At 38.1% G+C, this 20,619-nt stretch overlaps 1 protein-coding gene across 2 annotated transcripts in view; it reads left to right on the forward strand.

The window, feature by feature from the left end:
- LOC110375907 (transducin beta-like protein 2) overlaps positions 1-20,619 on the forward strand; it is a 49,492-nt gene that overhangs the window by 24,354 nt on the left and 4,519 nt on the right. The window contains exons 3-4 of one of the 2 annotated variants that reach the window (XM_021334199.3): positions 8,327-8,550; positions 19,849-20,221. In XM_021334199.3, coding sequence (XP_021189874.3) covers positions 8,327-8,550; positions 19,849-20,221 — 597 coding nt within the window. Of the gene's footprint in view, positions 1-2,804; positions 4,135-8,326; positions 8,551-19,848; positions 20,222-20,619 lie in introns of those variants that run through there. The other variant, XM_021334198.3, reaches the window with a different exon arrangement.

The following is a 20,619-nucleotide window of genomic DNA, read 5'->3' on the forward strand; positions in this document are numbered from 1 at the left end:
GTATCTTGATTCAGCGAAATCGATATCTGCTTCTGCTATCATTGTATCAGGATTGCCACCAGCAATAAATGTGGGAAGAAATTTCAAAATGTTTAACCCATTTATGTATTTCTGATTCTGGGACATCGATGGCGAAGTTTCTTGATTCATGCAATCATTTCTCAATATGGTCACAAACTGTCGGCAATATTTAAATTGCTTGTATGACTTAATACGTAAAGGCTGTGTGTATAATCACATATATGATTTTACTGTCAAGGTCTTTGGAACTCAACATAAGTAACTGAAATTTAAGTTCCGGTAATACTCATCGTTTGCCGTGGCCCACTGACCGCGATCGCGAGTAGAACAACAAAAGTAGGCGTTTACGTTTATTATTGGCGTCGTAGAACTCGTAGACGACCACTTATGCCGTGTGTACAGTTCTCTTATAACGGATTTTATAGTAGTGTAGAAGTAAATCCAGATGTGACGCGAGTAGTGCGCCAGCGTCTAGGGAGAGGGAATACCTTCAGTCCCGGTTTGTCTAATGAACGGTGGCAGCGTTCACACGTAACATAAACACGTTTATCTTCGAGTTCAACGAGAGCATTTGAAACGCATCGTTAAATCATTAAATACGCGCTTCTATTAAATAACGATAAACAAATATTCTGCAATTCGCATTATCTAATCGTTTATCGTTTACAAATTATTTAAGCCCAATTGTTTTGCCTATTTTTCCTTGTAAGTTGTGAGCATATAGGAAACGTGTCTCTTCCTAAAAAATGTGGAGTTACAACTCCTCGTACATAATCGCTTCAATTTGCATATTACCAACGCACACACCCACAAAATGAGCTTCATTTCATACATCAGAGTAGGCTGTCCCACTTTTTCCAAAGTAGGTAATCCACTAGAAACGAAGCTCAAGACAGCGAATACCCTTCATAATATTTAATTTGCACATATTAGCAGACAATAAATATTGGATTAAGTGGATTTAATATGTTTTGCATTTTCTCATTAATTGCAAGAGGTTTTGTTTATACACCTGAATGTCATTTGAGTCACTTTAATGATTTTTACTTTATTGCTGTCTGCCCTGTATAAAGCTCTTCAAGGAATTTACCGTGCAGGCTATATAGCTGTCCCACAATTACAATCCGGTGTCTGGTCCGGTTCCATTTCTCGGAGACTCCCTACTGATTCACAGTTTTTCCACGTCTTATTCAGTGTTTGCGCCATCAGACGTATTATAATCTCCCTTCACAGAAAAAAAATATATGTGGAAACATAATAGTTTCAGCTGAACAGTGGGTCAGTATAGTTGCTACAGCATATCAGTTGAAACAAAGTAATGGCACGGGCCAATCTGAGTGTCGTGTACGGTACCGTTCGGCGAGTCGATGCGCGTTTGACATCGAAGGTTATCGCCGGTGTCAGCGACCAGGCGCGGCGCGCCCACACGCGTTTCTGTATACAAACAACTGCTCAACACATGCTCACACATTCGTGCTATGTCTACGTATACACGACGCTACTAGTCGCACCAACCGCCCGATGTACGCACCGACAGACAGACAGACATATTATTGCGATTATATACCGTATCCTTCGTGCGCACATGCGCTTGATAGTGAAGTTCATTACAGATTATTGATCCGAATTAAAATAACTTACTGGAGCGATTGTTTATCAACAAAAACAATTAACGATTTTTGTGTACAAACAGATCTATAGATACCTAATTAGTTCAAATGATGAAGATAACTTAATTAAAAGTAAATTCTGATATTGCTGATAATGCATTTCTGTCTTTGTGTGAAAGTATTTATTATAATGTTCAAGTTCTAGGTAGCCTACTTATGGTTTTCTTGCGCAGACTTACTATCTGTTATTGGTCACGTATGCATATATTCCTAAAATTAACATGAATTCCATCCTCAACTGACTCATCGCAGACTGAGCCATGAATTAAATTAAACAAAGAAGTCAGACTTTACATACAGACTTTAATCTACATTATGGAGCCCTTCAGCGTATAAATAAACCCTGAGACAAACAGAGAGTTAATTTTAAATACGATTTTCTTATACACAGCGGAGTCAGGGAAGGGCAACGGCCGTCCTTCCTTCCGCTACCGCCCGTACTCCCATCACTTACAATTAACTTCTTGGTACGTAACTATATACTTACAAATTGCCATCAGCTGGCTTAATGATTTCACTAGAAAGCATAATATTTACCGTAAATGTCAGTCATTAAAGCACCATTAGTTAATTTAATGCATATTGGCATTTATAATAAAATTATTTAAATAAATCCTTAGGAACACTTTCTTAATATACTCCTGAATAATATTCCCCTTAAAAAATGCCACATGGTGTCGTTTTTATTTATATCGGTAGTCCGTAAACACCACGTGGAATATCAGCTGATCTGTGTAAACAAAGCGTGCGGGACTTTCTCGATAACACTTAGGATTAGAAGTAGTCCTGCTAATGTCACCGTGAGCGTTTTGATCGTTACGCCGCGATTATAAAATCTCACATTTCGCTTATTTACAAATATCAAGCTTTTTATTGTTTAGAAAAATGAGAATAGGCCGGTCGATTGGCGTGTCCCGTTAACGAACGCGCGCTACCTACGTAACGTATAAAGCGTAGGCTGCCCCACCATCGCGCCATTAGTACAGCGCCCGCGCGCGCGATAGCACGTATCTCTGCCTCCAGCTCCGCGCTCGCTATCTCGACTCTATGTGTACACAAGCCAGTCAACAAACATGCATTTTTGTATTCAATTGCACGATTGGTTTTATGAAGAGACCCTCGCGACGGTGGACTCTGCCAGCGCTGCAGCACGCCGGCGCAAGCCGCGTGATCGACGCCGCCCCCCGTCCGCGCCGCCGACGCCGTCGACGCCGTCGAGAATCTCCACTGAAGAACTGGTAGAAGCACTCCGACCGCATCTTCTGTCACCCAAGCGCATGTGGACGCTGGGGTATCCGCTTGAGATTGATCCGAACTCGTCGAAAGCGGTTGTGTATATCAATCCACCGCCTCGACCCCGACCTCTACCAGCAACGACGTGGGACGTTAACGCGCCCGAGTTTGTGCCCGGCTCGCAGGGCGACAGCGGCCGCGGGTCGCTGGGTTCGACTCCGCGCTCCGACAGTGATGAAGAAGCGGATACAGTGGAACATTTGTGTGTACGTTGTGATAAAATGTTTCGAATGACTCGCGAAGGTGAATATCTGAAGGATGAACCGTGTCTCTATCATTGGGGACGTGTGAGTGGTGATTGCCGTTACACATGCTGCAAGTCACCATTGGGTGTCAGAGGATGCAGCTCAGCTCGTTTCCATGTATGGAGCGGCACTCGACCAGGCATGAATGGGCCTCTCGAAGGTTATGTGCGGGCCCGTTCGCCTCGCGGTGGTGTATACGCCATCGATACAGAGATGTGTTACACAACGGCAGGCCTGGAATTAGCTAGTATTGCGGTCATCGCCGCTGATGGCCGACTTGTATACAAATCACTAGTGAAACCGAGCTCACCTGTAGTTGATCACAACACTCGTTTCTCGGGCATCAGGCCGCGCGACTTGGCGCGCGCGACTAAGACGCTGCGAGATGTACAAAATGATATACTTGGATTCGTGGGCACAGACACGATCCTAATCGGACATGCCCTGGACAATGACCTGCGTGCACTGAAGCTGCTGCACGGCGCCGTGGTGGACACCTGCGCGCTGTACCCTCACGCGCGAGGCTTCCCCATGCGCCGCTCGCTGCGGGCCCTCTCCGAGGAGCTGCTGGGACGCATCGTTCAGCGCGGGAGCGCTGGCCACTCGCCTCTCGAAGACGCCCGAGCCGCTATGGATCTAGTACTTCTCAAAGTTCACGAAGAGAGAGCAAACCGTACACGTATTTCGAACCAACTACCCATGCTGCAGCCGTATGATCCGTTAATTAGTGCCGCCTAAATACTGAGTTAAGTTTAAGACGACTGTTCTATGGACAAGAAATAATGATTGAGGACTGACAATTTTTAAGTGACAAATTCGTCACGTTGACGGAGCTGCGCGTACTGTAACAGTATGTGCCTTCGAATTGCAATTACAGCAATAAACGTGATATTTTTTCTTAAAAACTTTGTTTGTTTTAACCTGTTCCTAAATACACACAAGAAAAGGGGTATGTAACAATTTCTAAAAGAGCTTCTCTTATTGATCAGTTACAATGAATTTAAGCTAAACATAATATTCAAAATATCAGATCAAAATTAACTGTGACACCGTTTCGTATTCAACATTAATAATCCGTTAGATTAAATTGTGGTAGTGTTTTGTGTGTCACTGTAGGTAGAGCCATAAAAACTTTCACTATGTTAGGTTTCTCTGCTACGTAACCAGCGCTAGTTTGAGTATGCAACTGGAAGTTTTTCCCTCGCTTAGCTAGAGCTAGATATGTATTAAATTCATTAAAATAAATCAGAATAATATGCGATACTCATATATAACATAGAGCATGCTACAATATTCTTCTGACGTAAGGGATTCCCAGATTGCGAGATAATACCAATACACTAATGATTCATGAATGAAGGGTAACGGAAACACTACGGGAAAATCACACGTGCGCAGTCTCAAAGTTTCTGAGGAAACTTATGATTCTTATACGAAACTTCCTTAAGATTGTTTTATATCCGATTGTTATCAATATTTGATCACAATAATGATGTAATTTTCCTAATGACTAAGCCTAAGCGTCAGCATATTTTTTGTTGTTCTCATGAACTGAGTCAGCGCGCATCGATGTGGCTTCCCGGTAAAAGCTTTTTAAATGATCGCCTGACCTATATGATGCACACGAGTATTAATCATAATAAGTATATTAATATGGTTAATGGTAGCTCGTCGAGACAAAATGTATAATGCTCTAGTTTCACTATAAAGAGACGCTTATTTAATCAGATATAATTGAATGACCGTGCACTCAAAGCCAGTTTACATAATACTCTTACATAAATAAATGATGAAACTGGTATGTCATGCGATCCTAATGTCTTCCACTGGGACTGTCCGATTCTTTAAGAAATTAATAAAACAATAGTTTGTTTTCAATCTATTGATGAGCCATGTTTTCTCTTAGTTGTTTTGAATTATGTAGTTCATCTCTTTATGTTTACCTGTTTAGGCCATCGTACGGAATATTGAAAACATGTAAAATACTTAAGATACTGCGTATATCAGCTAAGAAAGAGCAACGGCCTCTCGTCCGGTCGTCTGTTTGAGCGCTGTGTTTACGTTTCGTGTCGCCCAAAAACGTTTATATTCAATTCACAAAAAGAACACATCAACAAAGTGGATCAAATACCATGTGTTACAATTGTGTTTGCTAAATAAACAAATAGTGCCAATCAAACAGGGCCACCTAATCATTGCTAATCATTGAGGACATATTCCATTACATTTATGATTTCCTTGATAGATAGCGAAACCTACTCTTAATAGATGTTTAACGTTAAACGTATTATCTAATCTATGTGTAACAATTAAATATGCTTTAGGATTTCTGAACAATACATCCGACACTCTCTTTATCTGTCGATCGAGATATTACAATATGATGTCAAATATTTAAAATAAACACAATAACAGCCGGTTTGTTATGAATGATAGCATAGTTTGTGATGTGACTCTTAGTATCAACAAAAAACATGAATGACGCGTTGGTTATCGGCGAGCGAGGCACATTTCCACGAAAGAGAGCAGACGACAGGCGAGCCACGTCAGCACCGGATCGAATGAAACGGCCCAAAATAGATCTCTCGAAACGTAAGTATTGTACACTACGATGAATCCGTGATACCGATAATGATATCTGCACAATCGCAAGATACTCACATGTTGCTATCGCTGACGTTTGTGTAACCTCCGTATCGTATCGTGTTGTCTGATTGTTACAGCGCTCTGTCGTAATTTTTGTACGAAAACTCGATAAACGCCTGTTTACTATTGCATTCGAAGAAACTATGAGTTTATTACAGTATCTAGTAGCTTGTGTGAATATTTTTATATACAGTTATTATTCAAGTTTCGTATCTCTGTGAATACATAGTTGATCTTTTTCTTAACCTTCAGAGGTATACTTTGTTACAAGTAAATTATTTATTATTTCTTGCTCGTGTGTAAAAGTTTTTGTCTTGAGATGTTAGGAGGCAATGGCTTAACGATGTACCCAAGTATGTAGAGGTGACTTATGCATAATAGTTGAGAGTACATTGTGTTGGCCTCCATGGCGCCCGTCGTCGCACTCGCCTCCGCGTCAATAGGTACCTCTTTCACAATAATACTTGCACAAAATGAGGCGTTGTTTCGTCACCGACCACACTCCGACACGCCTACGTGGACCTCACCATGCAATACTTTATTCATAGGCGCTTTGTAAGCCAAACATACTCTACACACTACCTACACTTTACTGCTCTTAAACTTTATTGAATTTTGAGAAAATTCAACGCTACTGAACTCATTAAAATCATGAATCATTAACCCTATGATTCATTGACTAAGTAGTTGAACGCCTTGCTTTGATAATTAAACCAAATCTATATAGGTACCATAAATGATGTAGTCGTACATAATGTTACCACCTACTGCCTACATAAAGGATCGCGATGGTGGCTGGCCTCAACCAGACTGACAATGCCATTGGACCTTGAATTTGGTACGAGTATTACTGACACAGACGAGTTTTTGTCTCGGATAAGAATCGCTGGGCTCATTATGTATGTATAAACCAACAGTCATGATTATTTAAAATAAACACAAAATATACATTATATGTTCGTAACAATCATACATGATCATATTGACTATTGTATGTGTTAGTTTTTATATTATCTGCAAAGACTTCCTAGTTCTTGATGCTACGAGAGGCCAATGAACGAAAAGAGTTAAACGCGTTACAATTTAATTTTATTTTTAGAATCAATGGTTAACGTTCAGGATCTTCAATCATTTAATTACTGGAATATTGCTAGACGGAACATCGTGCCATGAATTATTAAAAGAGACACAAGGATATGCATTGATGTTGCATTGCATCTGTTAAACAGTTGAGGCACACACAGAAGTTTATAACTGAGTAACATTTAGCGATTGAAACGTTATACTGCTATTCAGATGTAGGTCACAACGACAGGTGCCTTTTATACCTAAAACGTTTTTCAATTAGTGTTTACAATGTTTCACCGAAACGTTTCCTGAATTGACATTTTTATTTTTGTTCCAAGGCTGTTTTATACCTAAACGTGGTATCAAAAAAATGTTATAAGCATTCTAAGTTGCGATTTGGTATTGACGCTAACCATGAAATTGTTGCCCTAATGTTTCGCACGATAGGGAACTTAAACTGGCACTGCCTGAAATCACGAGGCCTTGATACAGTGACTCAGTTTCGATATCTCCAGTGGTCCGTTGACCTTTTACCGGTTCGCTCATTGTTGCATGCATAATTCATTTTACCTACTTTGATAGTACATAACAACACTATTTTAATCTTTTACTTCCTACTATTTTGAGCACGAGAACATCTCTGTTTCAATTAAATATTACGTTTCTGTTCAAGCTATACTCATTGGCTTCGTAATCATATTCAAAAACGAACGACTTCATAAATAATTGATGGTTTGTAATTAGTTCTCGCGGGAAGCCGAGTTAAACCTGAATTATTATAATATGTCTATATAAAGATGTTTATCTAACCGCATGACCTTCAGTTTTTATATACAATATAACACGATGTAATTAATACACAGATTCAGTTCCAGAACTTACTTACAGAACACTAGACTCAAATGTTAGTAACAATACTGACAATGGCTCTATTCTGACTTAAATCCCACAGAAATAAAAACGAATTTTCTGCCAATGATAAAAATTACTGTTAGCAGGGCTTTGTTGTCCGCAAAACAATAACAATAACTGTGTTGTTACAGGTCTCTATTACATAGTAATTTTCAAAGGTCTCAATATCAGTCACTAAACATTGACTTGAACAAGAAATATTCACAAACAATACATTAGCAGATATTATTCCAATCAGTAGGTACCTTCTTATATCATAATTTCACAGACAATAGAATCTTATAAAAAAACACGCTAACGCTCTCGTAACAGTATTTTGGGGTGACTTCGACGCGAACCCAAAGGTCGAACCCGAAAGAGGTTCTATGACCCTATATTGATTTTGTATTACTTAGAATTTTGTGTGCTAGACGTGCGCAAAATTATGACAACTTTTGAAAGAGTTTATTAACCGATAGGTGTTGTACTCAGATGGCTCCGTGATCCTATGGGACATTCGGGATCTAAACCAGAAGGAACACAAAACGTTGCGTGTGAACATCGAATTTGACCATGCGTCGCACGTTGCCTGGAGTCCAGACTCGAAGGCATTTATTGTTCACACCGTGCGTGAGAATCACATCGTAGTCTACAAGATAGAGAAGAAAAAGGACGGCACCATAGGGTCGGCGGCGCCGGTCATCACGTTCGAAAAGGTTAGTGAGTCTTTCTGTCTCAATCAAGGTGTCTCTACCTGAAACGGGACTCTTCAAAATTCTTGTTGACTTGCTCATCGTTCGTAATTTGAACGGCGCATTTTTGTCTGCTGAGCAGCTGAGAGCAACGTATCTTCGAGTTTTTGTTATTTTTACGATGCAGGTACATTTAAAACAGACCCCTAATATTCGGTTGTCGACATACATAATGTATAGTTTATGCAACTACATTTTCATGGCATACTTTTACTGCTAGTTTCACTAACTTACAGTTGTCTATGATTGCTCAGTTAAGTGTCGTTGAAACATGCAAGTATATTCTACTATTAGTTATGTAAGAACTATTTGTTGTTATCTCTCGTTATCTGGGCTTCAGATGCACCGAAGCATCTCTCGACACGCGCCTAGCGCACAAGTCGTACAGTGTACCAATGTACGTGTACTATCTGCTCAAATATACATTGTATTAGTACTCAAGAAAGTAGGTCAATAGGTTGTGTACCTATTCATGTCATAATGGTTACATAAAAATTAGTAGCTACCGCTGTGAAACCATTGTTTTGATAACTGTGCGAAAAAGGATTGAGTGCTTGTATCAAATCACAAGCGTGTACGATTTCATGATTAAGTAGTCTAAAAATAAATGGATGGATGATTATTATTTATTAATAAGTATTTCATTACTGGTGATCCGCATTTTTATCTAATCGTAAATAACTTGGATCAGCTTGATAAATACAGAACAAATATTTTTGTTGATAATCTCGGTACATCGTTTTAGGCGCGTTGACCTAATCGCGTATCATCGCCCTATTTAGTTTGCCCTCTAGACTAGACTGTTCGAGGAGCATGTTTGTTTGCACCACATCCCCAAAGTCACATTGGCAATTATTTTGGTCTAATAGGAGAGTAATATTCACGTTTTCTTTGGTGTGAAATAAACATTAAGCGTAGCGCAGCTGAAAATAGGTGGGCGTCATAGTGTAAACGCATGCAAGGAGCAATGGCCGCGGCTGTTGAAAATTCAAATTAGAGTTCAATATACATGTATGCCGGTCGTGGAGAGTCGGCTACGACCACTACATTTTATTGAACTGACCTAAACTAAGCGCCGGTTGAGATGTGAGATTTACACTTCCTTTTGTTAACCCTCTTTAATAAGGCTCCTCTTTATTTGCTGTTCCTATACTATGAACTTGGTCATCCATGTAAATCAATATGGCATAGCAGTCTTATCTAATTAGGGGTGCAGGAGTTTATTGCTCCTGTTCCTGAAATTACTCTCTCGAGTATGATTTTGGATAATCCAAATCGTTTTAATGAGGGTCAACATAGGTCGAATACTGAACGCACATATTGCACAATGAATATTATTTTAATAAACAACAGTGTAGCTACTTATCTATTCTTATAATTCAGCACTTCTTATACATAATCATTTTGCTGTTGCTTTTTGATTCGTGAATCATTATCACGCTACGGAAATACAGCATGATGCAAAAAGTGACGTATGATGACATTGTGATCCGATCTGATTAGGTCAGTGCCCAAACGCGAAACGTCATAAGTGCCATGTTAAGATGTTTTTATCGAACAACTTGTAAGTTGTAAATGTCTTTATTTTTGGCGACTTTGCTTAATGTCTTGGGTATTCCATGGAATGAGACAAACAAATATAATAATGAGGTTGGTGTTCTTGAACCAGAGAAGCAGATAATCCTTGAAGAGGATGTTCGTGTAGATATGCAAACAAAGGCTCATCAAACTTATCTACTAACTGAGATAAACATATCCTTTCAGTCTTTCTATTCAAAGTCCATGAAATATGTTATGAATATAATTTGATAATGAATCTTCAACCAAGTGGTTATTATTTTTTGGGGCCAATTATTTTGCAATACACATTACAGAAGAACATGTTACAACACAGTAGGTAACCAATCACGGTATTGTTTAATTTTAATAACAGACACTGAAATAAATTAAGCTGTCAGCGAACTGCAGTCGCTAATTGATGATAGATTCGTGTACTAAGGTTCAATGACCTTAAATCCTTTCAATGTTATTTTTAGTGCCAGAAATTATCTCTTAATTTTATCATTGCCAAACGATCGTTCAAGTATATTTATAGAACATTTGAAATTAATTATATATTCTTCCAAGATGCTTTGAAGGGCCTTGCATTAGTCTATGCATTGATGTAACTTTCAAGTGGCTATACTTAGCTGAATTAATTTCGGTGCGTACCTGGTAGCCCTACTCTACAAACATTTCCGATAAGTATTATCGCATATACGTTTTATGGCTACGCTATATCATAAAGAGTCATCAAATAAAAACATCTCTAGGAAATGAAACTCACGCGACTTATGAATGATTTTCCTGAAATCAATGATGAGGTAATAGCTATCGACGAAACGGATGTTCCAATTAATTTTATGGACTTTACCTGTGTAATACGGATCTTTATCTCCTTAATCTGATTTTCCAACGGACTTTCATCGTCTCCAGATAATATATGACTAGTGGACCGGCCTTTGTTCCGCTTAGTACACTCGTTAGGGCTGAGCTCTTATCGCCACAGGATTATGAAAGCCTTCACAATCACAGCAATTAGTCAGCACTGCGCTCTACGATAACGCTAAATCAAGAATTATAACAAAAACAAATCTGTTTTCTACTGATAACAACATAAATAAACAATAACTTTAACAAAGATGTACTTGTCTGTTTCGCAACCCCGGAAAAGTAGATGTTGTACTTGCAAATAATGACACAGACATAATCAATAAGAAGAGCCTTTGTTTTAATATTAACTGGGCTAATGTACTCGTTACAACCGCTTGGCCAATATTGAAGTTGATGTTATTATCATGAAAATTTTACAAATCATTTGCATATCTAAATATACTTGTTCAAATTCAGAAATATATTTTAAGCACAGATATATAAGATAAAAGACAGCGTTATCGTCAAAAATAGTATTATCGGCAGACGTGATAAAATTATTTGTAAACTTGATCTGGAAAAAATAATATAATTAGCCCAATTAGCAGGAAACTGATAATTTTCCTGTTTTAGTTGTGTTTACCGGACAAAAATGAAAATGCATTTTCTCAAGTTCTCGGCACTCTTTGCTGAAGAAAATTTAAATTTCCATAAGACCATTACGATTTTCCTCGAAACTTTTTGCGTTGCAGCTTTGGCTATCGATTTTTATTGCAATAAACCGTAATATCAATTTAGTAAATGACACTAATTAGTTTAAAGTACATTAAAGCGTTTAGTCGTTAGTGATAACGCATTAAGGGCGACTGTCCATCTGACGAAGACGAATGACCACCAGGTCGTTATATTTATCAATATTGTCGCGCAACTAGGAAGAAGCCTCAATCGTTTAAGTGGTAATTGACTTGGATTATATAGAGGTTACTTCTTCAGGAAATTATATTTCATAGTCATTTTTATTGGCATTATAAGGATGGAGAAAATGTAAAATGACGTTGGTATGGCGTAAATGTTAGTAACTTATTTAACGATAGAGCTTCTTGTTCGTTTTAGAGCTAGTTATTATTTTGAATGTTGAGTTTTATGAGAGCATAACCGTAATTTAAGTATGCTTGAATCACCAGTTTTAATATATTAAAACGCAGCCTCAAGTATTAATTAAATGAAAATTCATTATTGGATAAACGTCACAATGGCGGCTTATATCCTGCAAAGGCTGAAAATTCGTACGCTTCGTGCAAACGTGACAAAAGGTTTCTTTTTTGTTTTGGCGGCCGTCAGTGTTGCTTGCGCCCCTCGTTGCTATTGGAATTATCAATACGTACAGCTACAGGCTCTGTCGTCTGGCGCTCACTCCAGGCTAATGAACAGTGCCATTGTTCACAAAAATCCAATATTTTCTTTAAAAAACCGGCCAAGTGCGAGTCGGACTCGTGCACGAAGGGTTCCGTAAATTACAGTTAAATCAACCTATCTCAAAAACTATAAGAGATACTTTGATCAAACCAAAAATCGTTGAAAGAGTTAATTAGCATGCATCACCTCTATTTTTTAGAATTTTATACCCGTAGTTATAAAAATAGAGGGGGACATACTTTTTACGACTTTGAGAGCTGATATCTCAAAAACCGTTCACTTTAAGAAAAATGTTTTTTAGAAAACTTTATATCATTTTAAAAGACCTTTCCATTGATACCCCACACGGGTATGTACATCGAAAAAAAAAATTTCATCCCTCAGTTACATGTATGGGGGGCCCCACCCCCAATTCTTTTTTTTACTATTTAGTGTCATATTTTTGTAGCGGTTCATACAACACATATTCCCATCAAATTTCATCACTGTAGTACTTATAGTTTCCGAGTAAATCGGCTGTGACAGACGGACAGACGGACAGACGGACAGACGGACAGACGGACAGACGGACATGACGAAACTATAAGGGTTCCGTTTTTGCCATTTTGGCTACGGAACCCTAAAAATGTTATTGACTTCATATTAAAGCGGCTTTCTTATCCCTTAAAAGCATTCTTTAGATTACATCGAGTAAATTGGCTTCAAAATGTTTTTATAGGACTAGTTAATCGTGTCTATGAATATCCATTGGGAAAAGGGTAAGGATCCAATCCGTGATTGAATTATTAAGGAACGGACTGAGCCGAGCGAAATAAGTGATCCAATGTTTAAAATTCAAGCAGCGGAGTACCCTTGTGAATTCTTTTATCATTTAACCTGAGAAGCGTGTCGGAGTAACACGTGATGTAGGTCTGTTAACTATTGTAGAGGAAGTTTTGGGCGGAAGAACAAAGCTTTGAATCGCTGTGTTTATACAATGCAATATGTATGTACTGGTTGAGAGTGGCCGGGTCCGGCCGCGGCCCGGCCGATATCGGCTCGCAGCAGACAGACGTTACTGCGCAGATACGTAACGCGACTATTTCCGAGATGACCCACATGCATATGTGCTTATTGATTTTTAATTGCTCACGTTCAAATATACTCCAATATAGCATTCTAGGTTATCCGATATCCCACATCGAATAATACAATAGTCATTTTGGTAAACTATAAGTAACTAGATACGTTTTGCTACAAATCTGCATAGTTAGTCAATTCGTGATATTATGGGCGTAATGCCAAACTCCAACGACCATTCAATTTCCCTTAGCTGAATTACGTAAAGCTAAGCTCTTTGTGTGTCACAGTTCAAGACTAGGTAGTACGTATTAGTCACCCGTTGTAAAAATATGCGTAAATAACGGCATGTACGATATGACTCGGTGTCAACATTTTGCCCCTGAAAGCATGCTAGTGTGAATGCCTTACTCATTGTTTTATTGATACATATGTCCATGAATTCAGACTTGCTTACATCATTTCTTGGAAATTACCGTGTAAATATTATATTATTTTGTTTGAAGCAAAAATCACCTTGTTCATGGTTTATTTTAAATATTTCTCAAGAAGCAAGCAGTTTTATGTATTTTATGCAGCTACAAGACTGCAAAGTGAATGAAAGACGCACTGTTTCTAATGAAATGTCTAAAGTTTCACTCGCAATTTCTGCTTTGCAAGAGCTTTGATAGTCCTAGAATTCTCGGAACCTCATTCTATTCAAAGAAACTATTAAACTACAATAGCATACCTGTATTTTCTGTTGGCTTTAACATCCATTTCAATTTCACAGAATTTCATCAGCCAAACAACGTTCCTTAAGTAATTAATAAACTACATAGGTATATGTATCTCCGATGTTCTGACGTATTTTTTTATTGAAGCTGAAAATGCAATGTATTTATTTCACAAAAAGTAAACTTTCATCAGCTTTTCTCTTCATTGCTAGTCCAATTTTCTCTTTGAACAGTGAAGGCGATTGAATTGGATATGCTGGTAATGGATACGGATGGCATAGTGATTGCATCAGGAAAAAATTGCAAAGCCTCTGTTTTTCATAAGGAAACTCCACTATAGTGACGTCACGCCAACAAGCCGTTATACTGATGTAATCAACCACTATGATATGACAATGAGAAATATTTTGGTAGTAATTAACGTGTTATTATGTAATTAATTTATCAGTGTAATCATTAAACGCGTATTTTAATTACTGAGGTTGAATGCAAGTCGTGATGTTGTTCCGCGTATCGTTAGGCGCTAGTAGAGGCGCGGCTTCAGTAAATGAATTGCTTACTAGTCTTTCATTAACGCTGCTGTTATTTTTTAATTTAAGCATGTAGATTTTACCAGTTCTGCGTAATTGCAATTTGTGTTTTAATTAATGTATTTCAATATCCGTCTGTTCTGAATTAAATAGTAGAACTCCTTGTAGAGTCAAAGGAGCGACAAATGGACCATATTTGGCAAGTAGTTTTGTTATCGTGGAAATTAGTCGTAATATACTAATTTACAATATATTCCCTAAATAACAAACGTAATATATCCCGTTCGAAGTTCCTACATATGTTTGTTCGATAAAATATTTAACGTTTTAGTGGACCTTCAATTTACAAAGGGTGATCGAAGAAAGGTGCTTTCCAATGAACGTTTTCATCTTTCGAATTGTTTTGTCGGAAAATTGTGAATGAGAAACCATACAGCACGCAACTTAGCACAATGCTTTCCCCAAAAAAAATATTTCAACACGATACAATCCTGCTTGAGAAACTCGGGGAGAGTTTCTCTTTGAAATACTTTACGTAACCTTACTTGAAAGATTTCTCTTATACATTTTGTTTCACACAAATGAATGAGGTACAGGCAATTGTTTCTTCAAAACAGCAAAAAATACCTGCAATTACAGAAGTCAGTGAACAGCCCTGATAGCTGAACAAAGACACTACCTGTGACTTTCAGACGCAGACGGTTAAACACTTCATAAGGGTCCTTAATGACTTAGTGAGTCGCGAAACAGATAATGAAGACACAAAAACACAATCAACCTTGTAGTTAGTTCCTTGTTATGGGTACGTACATAACAAATGATTCCCAAGTATATTTACAGCGAGTGAGTCATAAGTCGCACGACTGATAAGCTGCATTGTACTCAGCGCTTAATCATTTGTGCAGCCCCTATAACAATATTGGCCTACATACCTATTTGTTCGTACACACCCACCAATTAACGTTGACGGCCAAAATTTCGCATTTGCTGCATTGGTGTTCATTAATTTTGACTGAAACGCACGCTCTAATGGTCTTTAAATTTTGGCATAATGGAAATGAAACTGATACTACAGCGAGATTCATTGTTTTCACGGGCCGCAGACTTCCTATTGTTTGTGTACGAGTAATGGGCGTCATGTTCAATGAGTAGATTAGCACGATCTATGTACCTCTCACACACACCACGCCCACATGATTCTAAGTATTATGATATGTTTCCTAAGTGTTCATATTCATGTAGATTTACTTATCTACTAAATAAATCGTCGATTACTTCTTCGGCTATTCTATTTACGAACTTTTGTAGTGTTGGTTGTTTAATTGTTTTTGTTTGGCAGATATTCGTATAACGTTCACTACCCTTAAATAGGATTCGAAACGTGATTTGATTTCGTTAGTAACTGCGGCCCATCCACCCGGAATAATCCCTTAATCGTCAGTTAGAGCACCCACGGGAAGAAATGGGAGGGCTATTATTAGACGGAGACCACATAGCCAGCCTGGGATGTGACACACGTGCTATTTATTTGCAATAATTCATTAATTATATTCTCCTTATAATACAATCAGTTTATATATTTCAATAATTATCTGTATAATCCTAATAAATCACAATAACAATAGATAGAATAGGTGCTACTAAACTCAATGTCCTTTGTCTTTTGTTATTTTACTTTCAATGAAATCACTGTCACATCAGTGAAACAGAAGGAATAAAAAGATATTGTTTATTTACACAAAAATATTTATTCATGCTAGAATAAAGAAAAATACGTTCCATTGTCTGTCTTTGCTATTCAAGACAGGACACGCTATGTAGATATTTACGAATAATAAGTACACCCGAAGTTAATGACGGCAGCTTAAAGCGAGCTTTTAAATGCATGAATTTCGAATATTTCATCCTTAAATTGCTACTTTTCTTGAAGGACTAAAGAATAAGGTATTTATTTCACAAAAGAATTTTTACAGGCCAATTAAGAGGACGAATTGGAATTTTTGGCGCCAAGGATGTCAATTTTTCTCAGTAAATACAAAACGGATCAAAATACAACTTGGTTACCTGAAAGTTCATGATATAAGCCTTATTTTGTTAGTTGTAGAAACATGATTAGGTAACTTTTATAACAGAGAAAAATATATCAAACATACCTCTTTTTAAAAAGAGATTCACATATTATGGGCAAACGGGACCGATTTAAGCCTCTTAACTTTTTTAGTAGTTGAGTATATACATACTCTTTAAAATGGTAGTAGGAATTTTTATTAAATTATCATTTCTAAATATTAAAATTACAAAACCATTTTGTCGCTTACGACTTTTAGTTATAAGCTAGCGCGCGTATTGTTATCCTCGCCCCGCTCAGACGCTCCGACCCCTTTTGGCGCCTTAGATGCGCGTGCCGGTTATGGAATTATTGTTGACCACTTCCTCGCCTTAAGTCGTAAGGGAGACCGGTACACCGCGCACTTCAAACGCGCCAGGAACGGATTGTGCACAACGGCAGTTATTTATGAGTTCAATGGTGATCATGACGAAACACATTTTTAAAAATGCAATGCTTACTGTTTCACAACGTTTCGTTTTGAAATATTACATCATAAGAGTATCTGTGATGGTAATGAGATTATATTGAAAATTACGTGCTTTGTGAAAACGCCAAGTGTTGATTGTAGACAATATCACGTACTATATATCACTGCCGATGTCCATTGTAATAAGAACAAAGATCTGTTTGTTGCACTTGGATGTTTTGTGCTTGTGATGATGCAAGCACAGTAATATGATCTCACTCCTTTTATACAAATGTTTTAACTTAAACTAGATGATTGCGTTCTATTGCTCGCTATCTTAAAGCTTCCATTTACGTAGGCTCTAATCAAACACAATATACGTAGTTAACTATTGGGTGGAATATACACAACACTGCTACGTGATTTATCTAGTCTTTATAGTTCTTCAGCATGATTCAAGTTTTAACTTGCAACGATTATTTAGGAATTTACATAATCAATTATGCCGTGCAGAATATCGCATCGGTACTGTGTTCGTCTTCCGCCTGTGAATAATGCTGGGTTCACCATAAAGGAGGCACAATGTCAGTCACGCCCTCACATGCTCGTTTCGACATTTTGCACAAAACTTACCAACCTTGCGTGGCCGGCAATGAACCTCCGCAAAAGTATATAAAATATGAAATGACTTTTGTTTCGTCGTCTGTATGAATGTATGAAAATCTGTCGTTGTATATCTTACACGTCTCGTGTTTTTGTGTGTTTGCTATTGTTAGCGGTGATACGATCACAAGATTTCGCTAATTGTGGTGCACGAAGCGACTCTCGAATGTTCTCTGCACTGTCTCAGTGCTGCAATAATTCCCATCGTTAAAGAAACCGCTCAAGAAAACGACATCATATCATGAACTTGTTTTCTGTTAGTGTCTCCTACGACGTATGTTTAAATAGAAACCGTTTTCTAAATGTGGTGTGCTTTTCAAACATCTAAATAGGTCACAAGCTCGTACAGTTAACAGATGTTAATTTCGGTTAGTGCTAATGTAGCTTCAAAGAGCAGAATAAACTAGCACGTAAAGACAAATACCACTATTCAAATGTAGGTTTGAAGAGGCGGTAGGCTTTGAATGAATTATATGATCATTAAATCGAATCAGTTTATCGATATGTGATCTAGAACACGCGCAATCACTTGTCAATAAGTACCTATTAAAGAGTAACCGAGATTACTAATTTAGTAAATAGGTTCAGACACAGATACCGTAAACATGTTTAGTATCAGTAACGGTTATCTACCTGCAATAAACAATAACACTCACTTTACAATATTGTGGGTATCGATTGTAGTCGGTAATAACATTTACACAAATATCGGGGTCGATGTAATGTGGCACTCCGCACTAGTTAGCGGGTTGACATAGGTTGATGCAATTTATGCAAGTGTGCTCTTAATAACCTTTTCGCTCTGTGTGCTTGTATTGCGAATTATATTGAGTCAGAATAGTCTAGAATGGATGTTTGTAAAGGATGAAATGGGGTCTCAAATGAAGGGCAATAATGAGTAATGATATAGCAGCATTCATAATATTGCAGAGACTTTTTAAATTGGGAACAGGAAACCAGGTCATAAGTCTAAAAGGGTTTCCATGTCTTATAAATATAACACTTTATAAAGAACGGAAGTTAATCTCCCACTAGTACATAAATATCATCGGGAAAATTTATTTGTAGTGGAAGACCTATAAGATTCGATTTCCCACGATGCCGCACAACAGAAATACACTTGAGAACATTTTTATACATAAATAGCTGAGAAGAAAAACCAAGACTGATAATGATAAAAACAACTTATAAATAACGCGTTGTAGGTAATCCCAGAAAACAGCACTTATTGAAATATAACAGAATATTGCGTCATGGGTTACGACACCGGGACTGAAATCAAGTTAGTTTACTCTGATACCCCAAATGTTTCGTCTACATCAATCTTAAACAAGTCTTGCAACCAGCTTGCAGCTAAGTGCAGTTACACGATTAAAAAAGACCTTCCACCTGAACAATGGCACCAAGATGTTGCTCGTACAGTAATCAAAGCATTTACGCCATCTGTTAAACGTTTACGCTATCTTCACGCGAAGGCAATAGCGCCTATAATAGCTTACTTATTACGTTATGTATAGTTGGCGTATTGTGTGGCCGATCGTATTGGCTGTGTTGCTCAAGTATAGCTGTGTTCGGATCGTCGCACGCGCAGCCTCGAATAATATTATTTTTAGCCGCAGGAAGGTTCTCTGGTTCGTTTTCCGCACGCATATGTATATTGCCTACATAAAACATGATGCGCGAGGCGTCAGGACTACACTGAATATTCAACAATATTCTTGTTCCGTGTTCACCTATGCGCTTATTCCTCCAAGATATCAACCTCATTGTGTATGGTCTTATCTATAATCCGTTGGTTAAATATTAGATTTACATCCATGTTTGGTATTATCTCTTATCACCTCGTGTTTGCTTAACAGTAACAGCGACCTCTTTAAGGCAGTAAGAACGCAGTAGAGAGCTTATGGACTGGACGTCTAATTAATGCGTTATCATGTTTTCCGTTCCCAGGTCCACGAAGTAGATGTGGTCGGTTTCGACATATCGAGCAACGGCAAGTTTATGATGTCCTGTTCATCAAATAACGACATGGTGATTTGGGACCTGAAAGGGCAACAACTGGAAAGGCTCGACACATACCTGATGACGACACACACCGCCAAAGTTTCACCATGCGGCCGCTTTGTGGTGGCGACGGGTTTCTCGCCCGACGTCAAAGTGATGGAGGTGTGCTTCACAAAGAACGGGGAGTTCAAACAAGTGACAAAGGCATACGAGCTAACCGGCCACTCGTCGGGAATATACGACGTTGCCTTCGACGTGGATACGTCACACATCGCCACAATATCGAAGGACGGCACGTGGAAGCTATATCATACAAAGAGTAAGTATATGACATGTAATGTTAATGCGCAAATGCTTCCTTATTATCACATGCATTTTACGTACATGTTATATTGAGACGTGACTCGGGAGGAATATGTAAAGTAAGCAAAGTGGCACGATGTGACGTCACCCTGTGGGTCGCACTCGCCTTGCGAACGTCGGGTGCGTTTATTTTGATAAACGTTCAAATTAATTGGAACACGAGTTAATTCATTGTTCTTTTATCAGTTTTAGTACAGTTCAGCTGTAATTTATTTCTTTATTAATGCGTTGTTCCTCTACCGTACGTTTAGTACAAAGATACGTGAATACAACATACTTACACAGTTCAATCGCACGTAGACGTCACATGTGTCGTGGAGTATTAATTACAGTTTAAATTGCGCAGATTGCTCT

This window comes from Helicoverpa armigera, chromosome 8 (assembly GCF_030705265.1).
Source record: "Helicoverpa armigera isolate CAAS_96S chromosome 8, ASM3070526v1, whole genome shotgun sequence".
Taxonomy (NCBI): Eukaryota; Metazoa; Arthropoda; class Insecta; order Lepidoptera; family Noctuidae; genus Helicoverpa; species Helicoverpa armigera.